This window comes from Cebus imitator, unplaced genomic scaffold (genome assembly GCF_001604975.1).
Source record: "Cebus imitator isolate Cc_AM_T3 unplaced genomic scaffold, Cebus_imitator-1.0 Scaffold257, whole genome shotgun sequence".
Taxonomy (NCBI): Eukaryota; Metazoa; Chordata; class Mammalia; order Primates; family Cebidae; genus Cebus; species Cebus imitator.
This window is the reverse complement of record NW_016107572.1, coordinates 1,657,855-1,680,395: the sequence shown is the minus strand read 5'-3', so window position 1 is coordinate 1,680,395 and position 22,541 is coordinate 1,657,855. Positions and strand designations below refer to the sequence as shown.

Sequence of the window (22,541 nt, the reverse complement as noted above, 5' to 3'; positions counted from 1 at the left end):
GCCGGGTTTTGGAATCAGGATGATGTTGGTCTCATAAAATGATTTGCGAAGAATTCCCTCTTTTTGTATTGTTTGGAATAGTTTCAGAAGGAATGGTACCAGCTCCTCTTTGTACGTCTGGTAGAATTTGGCTGTGAACCCGTCTGGACCTGGGCTTTTTTTGGTTGGTAGGCTCTTAATTGCTGCCTCAACTTCAGACCTTGTTATGGGTCTGTTCAGGGTTTCGGCTTCTTCCTGGTTTAGGCTTGGGAGGAGGCAAGTGTCCAGGAATTTATCCATTTCTTCCAGGTTTATTAGTTTATGTGCATAGAGTTGTTTGTAATAATCTCTGATGATGGTGCTCCTGATTTTCTTAACTGCTATGCCTTTCATTGCACATGAAAGAGTAGTATCCTCTGTTTAAGCGAATTGTTTTATGTTTTCTTAAACTTCATTGCCTTCAGCTGCAGATCACGATCCATTTGGGTTTCTTTCTTTTTTTTTTTTTGAGATGGAGTTTCACTCTTGTTGTCCAGGCTGGAGTGCAATAGCGCGATCTAGGCTCACCGCAACCTCCGCCTCCCAGGTTAAAGCAATTCACCTGCCTCAGCCTCCCAAGTAGCTGGGATTACAGGCATGGGCTACCACATCCGCCTAATTTTGTTAGTAGAGACAGGGTTTCCCCACGTTGGTCAGGCTGGTCTTAAACTCCCGACCTCAGATGATCCACCCTCTTCGGCCTCTCAAAGTGCTGGGATTATAGGCGTGAGCCACTGCACCCAGCCTCCATTTGGGTTTCTAAATCGTTTTAGGCCTATAGCATTGTTTTTGACTTGGCTTATTTTAAACTCATTTATAATTTTCCTTAAAGAGTTGAAACTATTTTATGGCAACTTTCCCCCTATTATTTCTGCTTTGTCACATGCTAACCACTAAGCTACAATAAGAAATTGCTAACACATAATTAGCATTATTCTGAATGAAATACAATGCATATCTTTTACACAGAAATGAGCTCCTTGCATGTAGGGAACATGTCTGTATCCCCTACAATATAGCGTAGTAAAAAGGTCACATGCCCTGTTATCAGGGTCCTGGGTTCTAATCTATGCTCAGTGTGGTCATGGACAAGTGACATTACATCTCTAAGCTTCAGTTTTCTCATCTGTAAAATGAAGACAGTCATATATACCTACTTTACAGATATTTATCATTAAGATCAAATGAGGCCCTATGTATAGAGCATCTGCTGCTCCTGTTATGTCTACCATGACCACCATGATTGACAACATGGGACTGATGATGATCATGTTGCAGAGTTGTTACAAGGATTAGAGACAGTACACATAAAGCTCCTCTTACAGTGGGTGGGCATTCAATAAATGGCAGCTCTGATTATTATTGGATGCTTAATATATATTGAATAAGAGTAAATCTTAGAATACAGAGAAGCTGTGGTTTCTGTCCAATACTGGTAACAGATGATAATATCTTCAAGTGATTTGTCTTGAGGACTTGATAGAGCTGGTCTCTGGCACTGAAGTGGGCTAAAAATGGTCCTTAGGTGAAATTGGGTAGTAGAGCTTGAGATATGGAAGCCAACCTAGAATAACATAAACCTCCCAAAACTTAAACCAGACCAACAAATTCATCAGAGAATGATTTATGAATATCTTTGGATTTTAGGATTACTAGTTTTGTATTATTTTTATTATAAACAAATTTAAACTTTTTATATTTAGAAATGTAAATCATAATAGGACCATTGATAATTAATGAGCATTAAACTTTTAGCCTACTGAATGTTGGTAATTTACATCTTACTTTCTGTTAACTTTTAAGTAATAATAGGGAATCAGCAGAAGTTTAAAATGTTATCAAAAATCAAAACATCTCAGTATGTTCTAAGATTTTGAAATTGGGTATTTTCATTTGACAGAGATATTTTTGGGAACTTCTATAATTTAAAAGTATCATATTTTTTAAAAATGAATTGCTCTTAGTCTGAGACCTTGTATATGAAGTTTCAGCCTTGTAAGAATGTTTATGACAGAATTCCAAACTCTGAGAATACCTGCAGGTAATGGAAACAGTGACAGATTCTTAATTATATAACTTCTACTGGGCAATGATATGCCACAGTTGTTCTGCAATAAAATAGACTGGTGTGGCTCCCTATAAATTTTGATATATACTGTTGACAGTTAAAAGTAAATTTCCTCCTGAGGTTAAGTAAAAGTTCTTTGAAAGGAATATGACAAGCATTTTATTTGGGTTTAAACATTGTTTAACTATGATATTGTTGCAAGAAGAACTGTTTTACTAGTTTAGATTTGCTGTAATCTTACACCCTTTTTTCACCCCTAGTAGAAAAACTAATATTTGAGAATTGATATTTTCTTTCCCTTTTGTCAGTCCTATTTCTGTGTGTGTGTTTTTTCTTGTAGGAGTTCATGGGGTCAATTTTATATTTGAAACATTTATACTACTACTGATAGAATGCTTTGGCTTAATAATCTTTTCAACAAATAGTATTTTTCTTTGAGTGGCCAACAGTAATAGAGTTCTGTTAGGAAAAATGCTTCAAAAGATCCACTCAATTTAGATTTAGATCACTGATTGAGTAGTTTCATTGACATAGGAGCTGGAGTTTGGTTTTAGAAAATTTATAGATGAATGGCAATATAGAGGTAGGTTGCTTTCTCCAGTAGCAGAAAGGGTAGCCTCTGTTTTCAAGAAGCAGACAGAAAGAAAATAACACCTTAGACAGTCAAGCAAACTCAAAGCAGAAAGTGGGGCATTTTTATATGCTGAGGAAAAAGAGGTCAGCAAAAAGAGCAATTGGATTAGAAACATTTCTTCCATTTGCACTACTGCTGCACTTCACAGGTATTATGCTTTACACACAGTGTAGCAGATATTTACTTAAATGTTTTTTTACCTAAATCACATCCCTGTTTAAAATCTTTCCTTGAAACATTGAGTATACATGGACACAAAGAAGTGAACAATAGACACTAGGGCCTATTTGAGGGTGGTAGTTAGAAGAAGGTGAGGATTGAACAACTGTTTAATACCATCAGGTATTATGCCTGTTACCTATGTGACAAAATTATCTGTAGACCAAACCCCCACAGCACGAAATTTACCCATGTAACGATCCTGCACATGTACCCCTTAATCCTAAAATAAAAGTTGGAGAGAAAATCAATAAATCCTAACTTGGCAAATGTGCCGGGCGTGGTGGCTCACGCCTGTAATCCCAGCACTTTGGGAGGCCGAGGCGGGTGGATCACGAGGTCAAGAGATCGAGACCATCCTGGTCAACATGGTGAAACCCCGTCTCTACTAAAACTACAAAAAATTAGCTGGGCATGGTGGCACGTGCCTGTAATCCCAGCTACTCAGGAGGCTGAGGCAGGAGAATTGCCTGAACCCAGGAGGCGGAGGTTGCGGTGAGCCGAGATCGCACCATTGCACTCCAGCCTGGGTAACAAGAGCGAAACTCCGTCTCAAAAAAAAAAAATAAATAAATAAAAAATAAAAATAAAATAAAATAAAATTCTTCCCTGGATAATTTGCTCAGGATGAAATCCTAGCTTTATTGACATACAAAGACCACCTCAAGCTGGCCCCTGCGCACCTCCCAGCCTCATCCCTTGCTGCTCTCTCTCTTACGTCATGGGCCGCAGTCCTTCTGAACCTTGATTGGTTCTTGGCATTCATTTATCATCAAGTCTTCCTTCCTATTGCTTGTATCTGAGACACTATTCCCTGCTTCCCAGGCCTGCCCTCTGGCTTTTACTCATCCTTGAGAGTCCTTGCTCCAAGCAGGCCCCCCAATTTCTTGGGCCAGGTCAAGTTCTTTTATAGGGCCTACCACAACACGGTATGCCTTCATCACATTCATCACTTTATTACAATTATTTGCCTAATTGATCTCTTTTGTTCTGCCTAAAACAGTGCTGATAAACAGTAAAATCCTTAATTAACCAAATGAATTTTTTCTTTGATGAAATTTTTAATGAAAAACACACATATGAATGTCCATTTTCTTAGAGAACTTATAAATATTCTTAATATTTATTATCCCATATGGTATAGGACTACTAATCTTATGGTTTGCCTTTTTCAGGAGCAGGAGTTTGATGAAGAATAGAAGAATTTCTGGTTGTTTACATGATATACAAGTCCACCCAATTAAGAATTTGCATTCTTCACATTCATCAGGTATTTTTTTTTCCCACATTTTTTGTATGACGAAAAAAGCATTAAATCCTAGCTCTACCGTTAAATTTTTTCTTATCCTTGTGCAAATCATTTCATTTCCTGGAAGCTTCCATTTCCTCTAAAATGAGGAGGTTGGATCAACAGCCCCTTCCACTTGAAAAATTCTGTGCTCTGTATAATTTATTTCGGAGTCTTTTAGTAGAGTAACTAATTCAAATGTGGAAGACGTGTATGTTCCAAAATATATGAGAATATTACTTCCTCAGAAGTGAAAAAAGCAAAGTGCAGCAGATTATGTATTATATTCTATCATTTGTGTGAGGAGGAGAAAAAAGAAGACGTGGACATAGATGCTTGTAAATGAATAAGATCTCTCTGGAGAACTACACCAAAACCCCAAAGTGCTGGTTGTACGTGGGCGTGTGGGGTTAGGGACAGGACAGGAAGGAAGACACCCTTTTCATTGCATACCCTTTGGTTTCTTCTGAATTTTGCATAATGATCTATGTATCATCTATCCCAAAATTATTTTAATTTTTTTTAAAAGTTAAGGAATTATTCCTCTGAATAATTATTTTGTACCAATACTTATTATAATATTAGTTTATCTGTAGAAGGAGAGGATACACTGTAAATTTTGTATGTGTAACTACCTTTAATAATTACAATTTAAATATTACTACCTGCCGGGCCATGCTCAGTAGCTCACACCTGTAATCCCAGCACTTTGGGAGGCCAAGGTGGGCAGATCACCTGAGGTCAGGAGTTCAAGACCAGCCTGACCAAAATGGAGAAACCCTGTCTCTACTAAAAATACAAAATTAGCTGGGCATTGTGGCATATGCCTGTAATCCCAGCTACTTGGGAGGCTGAGGCAGGAGAATAGCTTGAACCCAGGAGGCAGAGGTTGCAATGAGCCAAGATTGCACCATTGCACTCCAGCCTGCGCAACAAGTGTAAAACTCTGTCAAAAAAAAAAAAAAAAAAAAATAATAATAATAATAGTAATTACTACCTGCTAACAATAGGCTACTATGTAGCAATGAAGAAGAGGGAATGACTGATTCACACAAAACCTGGATGAATTCCAGAAACATAACATTGAGTGAAAGAAGCCAGATCCAAAAGAGTATATACTACATGATTCCTTTTATATGAAGTTCAAGGACAGGCAAACTAAACCATGGTGACCAAAGCCAGAGTAGTTTAGAATTCAATAGTGGTTACCTCTGTTGGGAGCTAGTAACTGGGAAGAAGTTGGGTTGGATGGGATGGTGGAATGTTGTATACAGTACATCAAGCTAAGTGGGGGTTACAGATGTATGCGTATATTACAAAAATAATTTGTACACTTGAGATATATGCACTTTACAGTACACATATTATACTTAGTAAACAAATATTTTAAACTAATTATGTAACATAATGTATTTGATAAAGGTCCTGATGGAATATGAGTAGCCGTAAAAGGTATTATTATGTCTCATCTTGACTTTAAATTTTAGAAATTAGCGTTTCTTTCAGGAAGATAATTATGATCCTACTACTTATTTAATCTAAGGTAGATTAAAACATGCTGTGGGTTTTTTATTACTAGCAAAATAAAAAGGTGTATATCTGTGGTAACAACTTATTTATTCAATATTATTTGAGTAGATATTTTACAAAAATAATTTTAAGGAAAGTCAGGGATAGAAAAGGTCTTTGCTTATTTGCAGTTTGCAAAGACAGAAACGGAAACCCACATGTGAACTTAGTAGGACCCCATCTGGGCAGCTGTGGGTGTGGAAGGGGGACCAGGCCTGGGGATGAGAGGCTGTACGCCACCGTTCTAGCACTTTCTAGCTTTGGGAAGTTGAGCAAATATCTTAACTTCTAAAATTAAGGGCCATGTTTTGCCTGTATTTTTGCAGGTCTTTCTAAAATGTTTTTGTTGGATTTTGGAATGCATTAATACAATTATCTTCTTAAATAGAGAGAATATATAGTTAACTGTTCTCAATGACTATAATATAGTCATTATCACAGTAATGATATTGAGCCATCGTTACTCTACTGTAGCTTTGGGTTTTGTAGCTTTTCTTTTTTCTCTTTCCAAACCAAACTCTTACTTAGTTCTAGTTGTTTTAATATTCCCCACCCTGTGCCTTTATTCTACCTCCTTTTAGTTTGCTGCTTTTAAACACCTATAAAGTGGACCAGAAAACTTAATCTTGCCTTAAATAAGAATCATTATACTCATATATTAGCAGTCCAGGATAAAGTTATTTCCAGGGGCTCTGAAGGAGCTCTTTCAAGCTTTTCATTTACTTCTGGTTTAGACAATGCTTAGAAAATCTATTTCCCAGAGATGTGCTATATTAACTGTATATAATCAGTTGGTTTTAGCCTATCTTGATTGTAATATACCTTGAGGAGGAACTATTATAAAGTAGAGGTACTGAGACATTACTTTTGTTTGTTTTTTTTTTTTTTTGAAACAGAGTTTCACTCTTTTTGCCCAGGCTGGAGTACAGTGGCGGGATCTTGGCTCGCTGCAGTCCACCTCCTAGGTTCAAGCAATTCTCCTGCCTTAGTCTCTTGAATAGCTGTAACTACAGGTGCCCACCACCATGACCAGCTAGTTTTGTATTTTTAGTAGAGACAGAGAGTTTCACCATGTTGCTCAGGCTGATCTTGAACTCCTGACCTCAGGTGATCTGCCCAACTTGGCCTCCCAAAGTGCTGGGATTATAGGCGTGAGCCACCGTGCCTGGCTGAGACACTACTTTTAATATAGTTTATCATTGTTTACTTTTCCAGTTTATGAATCCAATTAAATTTCTAATTTTATTTTATGTAACTCTCACTGGTTTCATCAATTACAGTTCTTCCAGTGTTAGAGAAAATTAATCCCACTAGACATAGTAGCACATGCTTGTAGTCCCATCTACTGTGGAGGCTGAGGCCAAGGGATTGCTTGAGTCCAGGAGTTTGAGGCCCAGTGTGCTATGATGATGCTTGTGAGTAGCCACCACATCCCAGCCTGGGCAGCATAGCAAGACCCTGTCTTTTAAAAAAGAAAGAAAGAGAGAGAAAGAAAGGAAAGAAAATTAATCCCTACCAAAAAGTAAGAGATTAAATCAATGGTTACGTGGGATATTTGGATTCTCCCTTGTCTCATAGTGCAGTTGAGGAGCTACTAAATCTATGGACTGATGCTATTGAGAGGTTAACTGATCCCTGCATGGAATTATTTTTTCACTTTGGCATATAGAAATCAAGCTGAACTGAAATAAGTATAGCCTACTTTGAATTTATTGATCAGTGATCCTATAATATTATTGCATTAAAACATTTGCTTGAAAGTATTATGCCTGAATATTTTTGGAAGAGAAATAGTATATGAGTAACATTTGCAAGCAGCAGAGGGGTAGTTCCTGCAAAATTAACATTATGGAGCACACTGGAAATCAACATATGCAAGTATAGCATGGAAGATATACTTTGAAGTATAGCATAGCATATGATGTTGTAGATACTAATTTTTTTTCTAATTCCACAATGAATACAAAAATGCTTTCTTGTTGTAATACATTCAAATAATGCAAAAGTACATAAAGTAAGGATCCCGTTTTTTTTTTTTTTAAAGAAAGTATTATTCCTGAAAACAAGGCTTAAAACTATTTTCTGTTGATGTAGGTTTAATGGACAAATCAAGCACCATTTACTCAAATTCGGCAGAGTCATTTCTTCCTGGAATTTGCAAAGAATTGATTGGTTCTTCATTAGATTTTCTTGGACAGAGCTATGATGAAGAAAGAACTATAGCAGATAGCCTAATGAATAGTTTTCTTAAAATTTATAATGGGCTACTTGCCATTTCCAAGGCTCATGAAGAACAAGATGAAGAAAGTCAAGATAACTGTAAGAAATCCCACTGCTTTTGTTAACTCACACAAATAATTATTTTCTGCACATTGCACTTTGTTTTGAATGATTATTTGGCACATCTGGCATGCATCTTTTAACTGTGTCAAAATGTTTTAATATGATCATATATGAGTTATTTTATTGGATATTATTTCTTCCAGTAACTTTTCTTGTTCTTTCAAAGTGTTTTCTTCTGATCGAGCAACCCAGGCACTTACTATTCAGACTGCATGTGCTTTTGAGCAGCTAGTGGTGCTGATGAAACACTGGCTGAATGATTTACTGCCTTGTGCCAACATAGCAAGACTTGAAGATGAATTGAGACAAGAAGTTAAAAAACTGGGAGGCTACTTACAGTTATTTTTGCAGGTAAATTGATTTGCTTAGTATCATTTGCAGGATTCATTTGTTTAATAATTATTTATTGACTTTTTACTGTCTGTATCTTCCCCCAAATTAGCTCAGTATGATTTTCAAAAGTACATTCTGTTTTGAAGTCCTGCGACAGTGGACGTCTGTAATTGATTTACTGAACAAAGACTTACATGGCTTTCTATGTATGAGTAGTCCTAAGTGATTTACAAGTATTAACTCATTTAATCCTTGTAACAACCTCAGCGTTGGGCACTGCTGTTATCACCGTCTTGTAGATGAGGAAATGGAGGCACAGGGAAAATAAATGTTCCATCCAATGTTACCTAACTGGTAAACAACTGAGTTGGATTTGGATGCAGGCAGCCTTGGGCCCAGTTAATGCTCTACCATTATACCATGCTGGCCCTCAGTAAGGGATACTGGGAAGAGAGACAGAGTCTTGCTCTGGGTATGGGTTAGGGTTTCAACTCATGCTGAATTGGCCACAATCCTGCTGACACAGAGACAAATAATTTTGTTTTTCTGCTTGTCTTGTATCAGATAAGATTAGGTTTGGCTGTGAGAAGAAGTAAGATAAAAGCTTATTCTCTCTCACATAAAATCTAGAGGTAGACCTGGTGACTCTGCTCCAGGGTCCTCAGGATCCAGCCTCCTCCCAGTGCTCCCCTCCACCATACCCAGAGTGTAGCCCCTGATTTCATGACCCACCATGGAGGAGCCCACCTGAGCTCTGTGCAGTGGGGTGGAAGAAGTGGTGAGAAAGATAGGGCCAAGTTTGCCTTCGTTTAAGGGAAGTTTCTGGAAATCACCATATGCCCCATCTATTTATATATCTTTGGCTAGAACTTTATCATTTGACTATATCTAGCTGCAAGTATCATGAGGAAATGTATTTTTTTTTTTGCTTTTTTTAAGTTCTGGACACTTATGTGCCGAGCCAAAAATCAAGAGATCTATGAAAGAAGTGGAAAATTGATATTGGAGAATACTTAGTCATCTACAAAGTAGCAAATTCCTTCATAAAAATTCCTTGAATATACAAAAGGAGCAGATAAGAAAATAATGGCCAAGTACAGTGGCTCATGCCTGTATTCCTAGCAGTTTGGGAGGTTTAGGCAGGAGGATCAGTTAAGCCTAGGAGTTTGAGACCAGCCTGGGCAACATAGTGAATAATAACAAGTATCCAACTTATTGGATACTCTGTCTCTAAAAAAATTAAAAAAAAAAAAAAAAATAGCCAGCTGTGGTGACGTGTACCTGTGATCCCAGCTACTTGGGAGGCTGAGGTGGGAGGATTGCTTGAGCCCAAGAGGTTGAGGCTGCAGTGAGCCATGATTGCACCACTGCACTCCAGCCTGGGTGACAGAGTGAGATCATGTCTCAAAAAATAATAATAATAACAAAAAATAAACAATTTTAAAAAGAAAATGTTAACAGGATTAGATTTTACTTTTTAAAAAGGATAATTAGACTGTATAACAAAATGTTCTAGAACATTTGGACAAATTTTATGTTATAGTGCCCACCAAAAGACTTTCCATATTCTATTATTGCACTAGAATTTTTGTTGTGTCAAATACTTCCTGAATGGGCTAATTACTAGCTGGGATATGGAAATCTTGAGCTGATCTAACTAGCAAGCTTGAAATCAGATTATTGTTTTTAATGTCCATTATTCTCCCTCAGGAGGATTTTCTAGGTCTCCCCAAGACTTGGTTGGGCACCTGTCTTATTTGCTTCTCTAATAACCCTGAACTTCACCTGTTAGGCCTTTTAATATAACATGTATTTTATAAGCCTGTACATCTCAATGGACAGTTAGCTCTGAGAAGGTAGAAGACTGTGGGTGTCTTTTTTCACAGGGCCTCATTATATGATAGATGTTTGGTTGGATACTTGTTATTAAATTAATTATAAATTCATATGGGATGAAGGATCACTTTGGATATAGGTAATGAGGAAGTAGGATGACTAAGACGGGGGTCGGGGGACGGTGGACTGCAAACAGGTGTGGATGAGATAGTAGATAAAGGAGAATTTCTGACGGCAGAGAACCATGAAAATGAAAGGTAGATTGGCCAGAGAGCAGAGCTAGAGAGCCAGAAGCGAGGGGTGTGACTTAAGTTTGCGCCTAGAAAAGGAAGCTTATGGAAGGATGGTCAGTGCTTAGTTGGCTCTCGGCTTTTAGAGGCAGTACTAGAATAGTGGGAGAATACACACAAAACAAAAGCTCACTATTGGCCCTTGAAAAACTGATGTTTGAACCCACGGTAAATTAGTTATGTGTCCTTGGGCACACTGCTTAAATTTTTGAGTCTCCTATTTCTCACAGGAAAATAAATATAGAAATGCCTACCTGGCAGGATTGCTGTGAGGATCAGATGAATTAATGTTATAAGAATGTATCTCTGCCGGGCGCTGGGCATGGTGGCTCACACCTGCAACCCCAGCACTTTGGGAGGCCAAGGCAGGCGGATCACGAGGTCAGGGATTGAGACCATCCTGGCTAACATGGTAAAATCCCGCCTCTACTAAAAATAGAAAAAATTAGCCGGGTATTGTGACACACGCCTGTAAGTCCCAACTGTTCAGGAGGTTAAGGCAGGAGAATCGCTTGAACCCGGGAGGCGGAGGTTGCAGTGAGCCAAGATCCTGCTACCGCACTCTAGCCTGGGTGACAGAGCAAGAGTCCATCTCAAAAAAAAAAAAAAAAGAATGTGTCTCATAAAGTAACTGGTGTATAGTTTCTTTCCTTCTGAGAAGAACACTTTGAACTGAACTTACGGATTTCAACTCATATCCCTGTGAGAAATGTCCTATACAAGGAATCAAGGATGGAGAGAACAGGTGACTTGGAGGGGGAGTTAGATTAAGCTAAGGAGAGACTTGTGTTAAGCTAGCAAACCTGAATTTAGTGACTACACCTTCTAAGTATGGTTTGAGAATCCTTTTCTTATAGCAATACAATGAGCATATTCCACAAAGCAGGCCAAGAGAAGTATTTTGAAGAGACACCATAGGGGGCGGGTAACAGAAAGAAGAAAAGCTCTGAGTGCATGTGGGAAGTCTTGTTTGAAGGTGTTTGGGTTCCCCCCAACTCCACTTTTGCTTCCCACCCCCGCCTCTCTCTCTATTTCTTTTCCCCTGAGAAAATAATGTTTTTACTAACTGTCAGATGGTTATCAGAACAGGAAAAGTTCAAAGACCAAAAGAACCACCCTTCTTTTTCTTTCTTTTGGCTTTCACTTATTAATTCTGTCTTATATGTAGTTAATTTTGCACTAACCTTATGTGTGATTAGTGTGTGTAAGGTCTTTGAGGGTGGAGACTACATCTTATTTTATCACCTTTAGTAGCCACAGGGCTGCATGTTTTCTGGTTCTGACTGAGACATTTACGAAGTGAGATCACCGTATCAATAAATGCAGAACTTATTTTCTCCAGATCATTCTCCTCTTCTCTTTTCTTTTCTTTTTTTGAGATAGAGTCTCATTCTGTCACCCTGGCTGGAGGCCAGTGGCACAATCTTGGCTCACTGCAACCTCTGCCTCCTGGGTGTAAGCAATTCTCGTGTCTCAGCCTACCGAGTAGCTGGGATTACAGGCACGCACCACTATCCCTGGCTAATTTTTGTATTTTTAGTAGATACAGGGTTTCACCATGTCGGCCAGGCTGGTCTCGAACTCTTCACCTCAGGTGATCCACCCACCTTGGCCTCCCAAAGTGCTGGGATTACAGGTGTGAGGCACTGTGCCTGGCCCTTATCTCTTCTTTACCACCTGTTATAATCTCATGTATCTGATATACTTGTCCATTTTTATCTTACAGGGATGCTGTTCGGATATTTCATCAATGATAAAAGAGGCCCAAAAGAATGCAATCCAAATTGTACAACAAGCTGTAAAGTATGTGGGGCAGTTAGCAGTTCTGAATGGGAGCAAGTTACATTTTCTGGAAAACAGTAACAGTAAAGCTGCCAGCGTCCAGGTAAATTAGCAATGTTAGTTTAGAGAGACTTCATCCAAGGGAACATTAGACTTTTGATAATAGTATAATACTAAACATGACAAGTTCTTTTTAAGTTTTCAAAGTAGCTTGTATTTTTAGTAGTTTTTCTTTAAGATTTAAAACCATTTAGGCCAGGCTTGGTGGCTTATACCCATAATCCCAGCACTTTGGAAGGCTGAGGTGGGCAGATCGCTTGTCAGGAGTTCGAGACCAGCCTGGCCAATATGGTGAAACCCCCGTCTCTACTGTGAAAATATAAAAATTAGCCAGGCAGTCCCAGCTACTCAGAAGGCTGAGGCAGGAGAATCCCTTGAACCCAGGAGGTAGAGGTTGCAGTGAGCTGAGATCACGCTACTGCCCTCCACCTGGGTAACAGAGTGAGACTCCATCTCAAGAAAACAAAAACAAAATAAAACAAAAAAAAAATCCATTTTAAATATATTGGGTTATTTTACAAACCTTATTTTGCCTTTCAGATCCTTAATTTGATGCTAGCCATCTACCGTGGAGGGTTTTCTCAGCCAATCAACACATGAAAAACTCTGAAATACTAGATAATTTGTATCTGCTTGCTTTCACTATTTATGCTATTGAAAACATTGTATTATATTAGAATGTTACTGTGTTCTGGTGGTGGCTCAGACCTGTAATCCCAGCACTTTGGGAGGCCAAGGCAGGTGTATTACCTGAGGTTAGCAGATCAAGACCAGCCTGGCCAACATGGCAAAACCCTGTCTCTACTAAAAATACAAAAATTAGCCAAGTGTGGTGGTATGCGTTTGTAATCCCAGCTATTCGGGAGGCTGAGGCAGGAGAATAGCTTGAACCAGGGAGGTGGAGTTTGCAGTGAGCCGAGATCATGCAATTGCACTCCAGCCTGGGCAACTTTGCTTCAAAAAAAAAAGAAAGACTGTTTCTGTGTTCTAACAATAACAATACAGAGCCCTGCTTAAAGATGATAAACATTCTTTACAATATGTTATATATATATATGTTATGTATGAGATAGTAAATCACGTATTTGCTAATTTTGTTTCTTTATAGACTACAGATTATTAGTTCTTATTCTAGCCTTAGTTGAACTTAATAAACTTGGGATGTATTATAGTCCTAAAGTAAGCAGGAAATATAACTTAATTACTTGATAATTTAAAATATATAAAATTTAAATTGAAATAAATTAAAATACATAAAACCTAAATTTTCTAATTAATACTTAAATACTTTTTCTAGGGGGAATTAATGGATGCTATTTGTGATGGTGTAGGCTTGGGAATGAAGATTTTATTAGATTCTGGACTAGAAAAAGCAAAAGAACTTCAGCATGAACTCTTAAGGCAATGTACAGGAAATGAGGTAAGATGAATAAAAGAATATTCCATATTATTCCACTAAATAATATATGAAGTTGATTTTTTAAACAAATTAGATTTTTATAAATTCATATGTTTTAATTTGTTTTGAGTTATTTTTCACTGAGAGGCTGACATCATGATTTTATGGTGATATTTTCTCAAGTTATTCTTGAATCACTGCAGCCTCTATTGTTAATATTTTGCTTGGTCCTGTTGCAGCTGTTACGAAGAATTCAGTCTGTAAACTCCGAAGCAGAGCGTAGAGTGTGGTAGTGACACCTACTGTTCGCTCTCTGGTTGTCACGTTCTTCCTCAGCTTTGTTCAGGCCTCTCTTTTTCTAAGAATGGAAACTATTAGTAACATTTCTTGATTCAGTATCTTGAACTAAATATTTTTCCAGGGGCATTCACATAAGATATTTCATATCAAGATACAGATCAATCAAGGATTTCAGTGATTTCCTAAAATATGTTTCCTCCCCTCCTCCAGCTAACATTACTTAGTACCTTAGGCAAGATCTGGGTTTTAATATTAGAAGACTTGTATTTGAAACCTGGTTCTATCACTTTCCCCTTATCATTTAGCAAGTCACTTGATGCTCTGACCCTGTTTCTTTCCCTGTCACATGTAAGCATACTTACATCTCAGGCTGTAAACTATTTATTTATTGATTCATTTCCTCTGACAGTTACTGGACTAGGTGCTTTACATGTAACAGTGGTAAATCTTGGCCATTTCTGTAATGGATTTTTACTTTGTCAGTAAGAAAAAGCCCTATGAATATCATGTTTCATATTCACGTCACTTTTCAAGGTAGGAATTAATATTCATTCAATTGGAGTATTTTGCCTAATTACCCAACTGTTAAGCCCTGAGCCAGGATTTTATATTCTGCTTGACTCCAAAACTCATCATGCTACATAAATAAGTTTTAAAAATCATTGTTAATTAATGATGGATTAATCATGGATTAATTTTCTTTATTGACAATAACTATTAGCGAAGTGGGGATTAGGAAGATAAAAGTTCAAATTCTTATGAGACTGAATTTCAGAGACTTGTCTATTCTAGAGTCTTGTGACAACATATTAAAACCATCCCTGGCCAGGCATGGTGGCTCATACCTGTAATCCCAGCACTTTGGAAGGCCAGAGCAGGAAGATGGCTTGAGCCCAGAGTGTGAAACCAGCCTGGGAATCATAATGAGACCTCATCTCTACAAAAAATACAGAAATTAGCCAGGCCTGGTGGCGTGCACCTGTAGTCCCAGCTACTCCAGAGGCTGAGGCAGGAGTATCACTTGAGCCCAGGAGTTCGAGGCTGCAGTGAGCTGTGATTGCACCACTGCATACCAGCCTGGGTGACGGAGCAAGACCTTGTCTCAAACAAAAAAACAAAAACCATCCCTGTCTATTCCATTTCTCTTGCTGAGTCAGTTGGCTGGGGCAGTGCTACCTGGGGACATTTAGGTGCCTGAGATCTTAGCTATTAGGTTCCTGAAATCTTAGCTGGGGACATTTAGGTTCCTGAGATCTTAGGATGTCTCCTCATTTACATACATATTGATTGATCTAGAAAAGTAGATCATGTGGAGTACTGTTGACTTCTGTCCCTCTGTGTCGTTGTTTCCGGAAAGGCATGGAGTAAGCTAGTTTTTTTGTTGTTGTTGTTGTTTAGTAAAACCTTGGTATTGATGTACTTATAGCTCATCTTAGTGGAGGTGAAACTCTGTGTAAGCCACAGAGATTTTTCCATCCCTTTGCTCATACTACAGGGCTATATAGATTTCTCTCTGCCCAGAGAAACTCCCTATCAGGTTAGGAGAAAGACATGCAACATTAAGCTGCTCTCGTACTGCCTATGTATCCTTGAACAATTTACCTTAGCCTCAGTTGTTCCATTTTTAAATCAGGATGATCATACTTATTTCATAAAATTGTTTGAGAATTATATGAGATTAAGAAACAATATATATGAAAATGCTAAAAATGTAGTGCCTGAAAATCTTAAGTCATTCATCTTACTTGCATGCGTTCTCTTTTTCTCAGTATATGTCTGCCTCTCTCGTTTTGTGTGTGTGTGTGTGTGTGTTTAAAGATATAAACAGATTGTTACTACATTTAGGAGCTCATATTGTCAGTAAATCAAGCTCATGTTCCAATAGGCATGAGGCCGATTTCAGTTCCGTAGTGCAACTTTGAAGAAAGGGACATATTGGGCTGTCAGAGTCTCAGACCACCACTGACATCTCAAATTTGGTTTTGCTCAGCAGCAGCACCAGTTATCATTAAAATACTTCACCATCTTTGCAAAGCGATACCACTTTTGCAGTCTGTCACTATTGTGAAGAATTTCTGCTGGCAGTAAGGGCAAAAGGGTATAGAATAATAATGAAAAGAGTAGATGAAATAATATATGGGAATGTGCTTAGTAAGCTGTCGAAGTGGGTGTAGATGTTAGCCTTGGTATTGTTTTGAGGAAATAAACAGCAAAAGGGCCAGGCCCATTCTGTATACAATTTACACTATCTGCATACCTTCCTTTCTCTTGTTTTCTTTTTACGGTATGACAAACCTGCACTTTGTTACTCATGATCAGGTTTTAGTTTATCTATTCTTGTAAGTTAAAACTCCTCTAAGAGCCTATAGAAGAATAATAAAAAATCCAAAGAAATAAAAAATAAGCTGAAACATAAAAAGCATTGGAGCTACAATTTTAAAGCTGGAGCCAGGAAAGAAAAATAATTTGGATATTCTTTTTTTTTCTTTTTTCTTTTTTAACCACATAGAGCAAATCTGAATTAAAGGTGGGGAAGAGCTCTGTGGGTGAAGCCAATGAAATACTGAAAAAGAATCCCCTGGCAGAAATTGAGCAGGAAGGCACCTTAGGGGGCAGCATTAGACAGAATAAAAGCAAAGGCTTAGAATTTAGATGTGGGCTTCCACCCTAGTTCTCAGTCCTAGGAGTTAGGAATCAAGGTCCGTTTCCTTATGAAATGAGACGTGCCATGGGCAGCGTAGGACTGTAATGGAGACTCAAATAACAAAACATTTGTGAAGTTGTTAGAATATAGTATTTGCTTGATATGTTATCCTCTTCCAAGGGAAATTTTTGAAATTTCATACCCATAAACATTTAAGTATAACACAAATTCTATTATTATAACAAACATTAGAGGGTGTCCATATTTAATACAGAAATCAATGCGCAGTTTATTTTGAAAGAAATCATTAGTGAATACAGATGAATTAGACTGATTATTTTCCCAAATCACAGGTAAATAGAAAATACAGATAAAGTATATGATCAATGTGTTTAAAAGGAGAGTAATTGCTTTGTCTTGAAATTTTTTATGAAATAAAATAAATGAGATTATAAAGTTGACATCTTAAAAGTGAAATAAACTTATTTGGCAAGAAATGAATGTGTAATTTATCTTGAAAGAAATTTTACATATATGATTTAAATAACTTCAAGCTATTTAATTGCAAGCCCAGAAATAGAACTCCAGTCTTTGGGCTTCTAGACTAGAACTCTGTAAAAGTCTGGTCCCATGCAATTTGGTGATTTTTATATTTCTAAATAATAAGGTATAATAAAATATTTTAACATTTTCTACAGGTTACCAAAGAAATGAAAACAAGTGCCATGGGATTGATCAGATCTCTTGAAAACATCTTTGCTGAATCGAAAATTGTAAGAGAAGCTTTAAGTTGATTTTGTTTAATTTGGATTATTTTTTATTATTTCACTTGGTTCAAATGTGGATATTTTTATTTCAGTTTTTAATCCATAGCCAGAGACAACTCTTGCATATATTTAATTGTAGCATGTAAGAAAGCTCTTTATCTTTTTTGTGCGTGTCATAACTTACTATTTTTAGTGACAGATAAAGGATTATATAGAAATTTATTAATATATCTGTTTCTTATTGCTACTGATTTAGTAACTATTAGCTTTTGCTTGAATGATCATTATAGACTAAAAAATTGTGTTTAATCATCACTGTGCTCAAAGATTTTAAAATACAGGTGAATTAGACAGATTATTCATATGTCTAGTGGTAAAGAGAAAAATATAACTAAGTATATGATCAATGTTTTAAAAAGGAGAGTAATTGCTATGTCTTGAAAATTTTTATTTAAATAAGTGAGAACTATTATAAAGTTGAGCTCTTAAAAATGAAATAAATGTATCTTTTAAGGTATTGGATAGTAAATGGCACTGTTGCTTTATTCCATTCTCATGTAATAGATGATAGACTTTGAAAACTTAATTGAAAATTCCGATTTCTTTTTATTTTTTTTATTATTATTATTTTTTTTTGAGATAGAGTTTCGCTCTTGTTACCCAGGCTGGAGTGCAATGGCGCGATCTCGGCTCACCGCAACCTCCACCTCCTGGGTTCAGGCAATTCTCCTACCTCAGCCTCCTGAGTAGCTGGGATTACAGGCACGCGCCACCATGCCCAGCTAATTTTTTGTATTTTTAGTAGAGACGGGGTTTCACCATGTTGACCAGGATGGTCTTGATCACTTGACCTCGTGATCCACCCGCCTCAGCCTCCCAAAGTGCTGGGATTACAGATGTGAGCCACCGTGCCCGGCCCGATTTCTTTTTAAAACAGTAATTGATATTGTATTTTGGTCTTGCTTATAGAAATAAAGCACTGGTAAGGAAATGAAACTCTCTTAAAGAGAAGATTCTGGCAATTGAAATCATATCGACTAACCCTTACTGCCGTCGAGCCTGTTAATATATTATTTTAAATATTAACTTTATTTATACAGAGAAGTTTCAGAAGGCAAGTACAAGAAGAGCATTTTGGATACCAAGATTTCAAGAAGATGGTCAATTGTGCTCCAGAATTCTTAAAGTTAAAACATTGCTTAGAGAAAACTATTGAAGTTGTTATTTCTGCACTGAAAGGTATATTCTCCAAATGGAGTTTAATCAGAAATTTATATTTTAAGAAACCTTAGACAGCTTTCCTTTTTGTTTTTCAGACAGAGTCTTGCTCTGTCACCAGGCTGGAGTGCAGTGGTACAGTCTCAGCTCACTGCAGCCCACCTCCTGGGTTCAGGTGATTCTCCTGCCTCAGCCTCCCGAGTAGCTGGGATTACAGGCATGCACCACCACACCAGGCTAATTTTTGTATTTGTAGTAGAGTTGGGGGTTCACCACATCAGCCAGGCTTGTCTCGAACTCCTGACCTCAAATAATCCACCCACCTCAGCCTCCCAAAGTGCTGGGATTATAGGCATGAGCCACCGCACCTGCTGACATCTTTTCTTTTTATTTCTAGCCTTTTCGTTTTTGTAGTCATTAACTAAAGCCTACCCAATGCTACTTCACTGATATTAGTTAAATCTAATTCACTGATATTAGATTTAATGATCAATATAGGAACTTATATTGATAATTAAATTTCCACTTAATATGTATGTCAGTACTTCTGCCTAAATAATTAGATCCTGAGGAACCAGGTGCTTACCTAGCAGATAAACACTTTAGTTGACTAATCTTAAGTAGTTTGGAACTGTTTTGATAGAGTCACTTTGACTTGAAAAGGTTAATTAACTTTTCCCTCTTTCTCTTGCATATAGGATGCAGTGGTGATGTAAATCTTCTCCAGAATTGTGTTGAAAGTATTTGCAACTTGGCCAGTGATTTTTACAGAGACCTCAGTGTGCCCTCTACTTCTGTTGACAGCTATGAGGGTAGAGTAACTCACGTTGTCCACAAGGAACTAGAATCTCTAGCTAAGTCTCTTCTCTTTTGTTTTCAATCTGAAGATGGACCTGATTTGTTGAAACCCTGGGAAACTTATAATCAAAATACCGAAGAAGAACACCAACAATCTAAATCAAGTGTTATTGACGGCAGTAAGAATAAAGGTGTACCAAAGCATGTCTATGAACTCCATGGCTCATCCCCAGCAGTGAGCTCAGAGGAATGCACACCCAGTAGGATTCAGTGGGTGTGAATGCTGACGTGTAGGCACATTTATGACCACCAGGGTATAAAGAGAAATCAATATAGATATTTCAAAAAAGTCCATGTCTTTTTATCTTTAAAATTTTGTTTAAAGTGTTTAACTTTAACATTGGTATATTAGCTGTGGTTGGTTCATTAGTCTGTTTATAAAGGGTTATTTTTTCATGAGTGGAAACCTGAACAGTTACCTTTGTGCCTACGCCTTCTCTCTCCTGCAAACAGCTTGGATAATGTTTATGGTGAAATGGTCTATACAAGTTTAACTAAGACAGCTTAACTTGCATTGATTATCAAACTTTTCTCAAAGGTTTATCTAGTTGCCATTTTGAATAATATGCTCAAGGGTGTAGCTTCCTGTTTCTCTCCGAATTATGGGTTGCTACCTAAATGTAATATAATTATATATTGATAATATGGCTTGCTGGCATAATAGCTTACTGTGTTATCTTTGTTCCATTATGGGGGCTGTATTAATATAAATTAAAACTAATTAAATGTTGCCAGAGTCATACTCAACTGTTGGATGAGGTTAGGAGATCGGAGGCTGGACCTTCTCTTAATAATGCGTGTTTTGTTAAAGGCATAATGAAATAATTTGTATATGATTTGATGAAGATTAAAGATCTTTATATTCCACAGCTTCAAGAAATCCCTTTATTTATGATCAAGTGATAAAGATAATATTCTACTTGTGGGATCTTACATTAAGGAAATAGCTTGACATTTTTGACCTCAAGAGTATGTATAATTTGAAGAGGCAGTAACTCTGCTTGGGTGATTTTGAGCAGTTCCTGGAGAATAATTCATCTAAATCCTATTCATTTAAGTAACCTGATCCTTTTCAAATTTGCCCTTTTCAATTTACAGATACTACTTGTACATTTGGCATAACTAGTTGAAATTGGCCATTAGCACCATGAATAAATCTGGTAATTTCCTTGTTAGGAAGAGATTGTAAATAAATACTGGTCACTGCAGACAGAACAGTATTAGTGAACCTCGTGTGGTGTTTTCAAGCTCTTTAAAGTGGTACAGTGTAGCACATTTGCTTTCACTTTCTTTTTTATATTTTTGGCTTTTGACCTTGTATTCTTTCTGAAGCTCTCTGTGTATTTTTATTAGTCAATACTCTGGCGAGTAGCACTTTGCCTGTCCAGTTTGCTGGAGTGTAGATGCACATATGAGGATTTCCTGGGAGGTGCATTTCTTTGAAGAACTTCCTAAGGTATCTGTATACTGTAGTAGTTTTCATCTTAATATTCAGTATTTAATCTTCAGTTTCTGCCTTGTAAACTCATGACTTAGAAACTTTTTAGTGTCTTTATAAATATATTTATACTAAATACATTGTTATACTGTATTTGAAGGAATGGTGGGAAAATATTTTGCTATTGGAATCATGTGTACTGACAATTGTTATAAAGAGAATGCCTTTAATAAATCTTTTCAGCATTAGAATTGCCTCTTGGTCTATGCTTTTTTATTTTATTGATTTTCTTTGCTTTACTCTTCACTCAAACTAGCTCTGCCTTGATAATAGCTAGCCTAGTGTTGCAAATCAAATTAATAATTAGGAAACATTAAACAGCAACTGCGCCCGGCGTACCTTTTTTTTTTTTTTTTTTTTTTTTTAATTGTTCTTCCTGTCTTTAGTTGGTTAGGCCTGGAATAGATTTATCACCGTGTGCGATGTGGAAAGAGCATGAGCTTTGGAGTTTGACATATTTTTCACACGTTTGGTGTGTGAATCTCAGCCAGGCTGCTTAGCAACACAAGTTACTTACTGTCTTCACTCCCATTCCTTCATCTGCAGATACCCACCTCATGGACTATCTGAGCATTTAGTGAGAAAAATGTAGGAATAACTCCTGGCAAGTATAATAGACAGTTACCAAATTTATTTTCTGTCCTTCTCATTACCAGCTATAAAACCCTTGTAATGTATACAAGATCACACTTGGTACAGGCATACGCCATTTATAACATTCTGCCCAGGCACCAAATTGTATTGCAGTTCTTTAAACATGACATATTTGAGCCTGGCATGGTGGCTCACGCCTGTAATCCCAGCACTCTGGGAGGCTGAGGCGGGCGGATCACCCAAGGTAGGGAATTCAAGACCAGCCTGACCAACATAGAGAAACCCCATCTCTACTAAAAATGCAAAATTAGTCAGGCTTGGTGGCCCACGCCTGTCATCCCAGCTACTTGGGATACTGAGGCAGGAGAATTGCTTGAACCCTGGAGGTGGAGGTTGCTGTGAGCCAAGATCATGCCACTGCACTCCAGCCTGGGCAATAAGAGTGAAACTCCATTTCAAAAAAAAAGGCATATTTGAAAATATATCCTCTGTTGTCATTTTGTTCCATGATAATAAATTGACAATAAAGATAACGTTATCTCATTGCACTTAAATAAGGTATAATGTGCTGTGTGTCCTCCATGGAGTCCATCTGAAAGTTTTAGCAAAAGGTTGTTTTGTCTAGTTAGCTAACTAGCATACTTGAGTTTCAGAGCCTAACTGTGTGCCAATAAGCATTTCAAAGTTTGCCCTAAATATGGAAGTAAGAATTTATCACAGGTGAGGGGAAAAGGTATCAATAGTTTGATTCAGTTAAAAAAAGGTTATGGCCAGATGCAGTGGCTCACACCTGTAATCCCAGCACTTTGGGAGGCCGAGGTGG

At 37.4% G+C, this 22,541-nt stretch overlaps 1 protein-coding gene across 1 annotated transcript in view; it reads left to right on the top strand.

The window, feature by feature from the left end:
* Window positions 1-21,318, top strand: part of KIF14 (kinesin family member 14) — a 71,578-nt gene extending 50,260 nt beyond the window's left edge. The window contains exons 22-29 of the mRNA XM_017499389.2: window positions 4,115-4,209; window positions 7,891-8,115; window positions 8,306-8,490; window positions 12,325-12,483; window positions 13,738-13,860; window positions 17,482-17,556; window positions 18,651-18,789; window positions 19,467-21,318. Coding sequence (XP_017354878.1) covers window positions 4,115-4,209; window positions 7,891-8,115; window positions 8,306-8,490; window positions 12,325-12,483; window positions 13,738-13,860; window positions 17,482-17,556; window positions 18,651-18,789; window positions 19,467-19,846 — 1,381 coding nt within the window. The 3' untranslated portion in view covers window positions 19,847-21,318. The remainder of the gene's footprint in view (window positions 1-4,114; window positions 4,210-7,890; window positions 8,116-8,305; window positions 8,491-12,324; window positions 12,484-13,737; window positions 13,861-17,481; window positions 17,557-18,650; window positions 18,790-19,466) is intronic.
* Window positions 21,319-22,541: the final 1,223 nt, after the last annotated feature.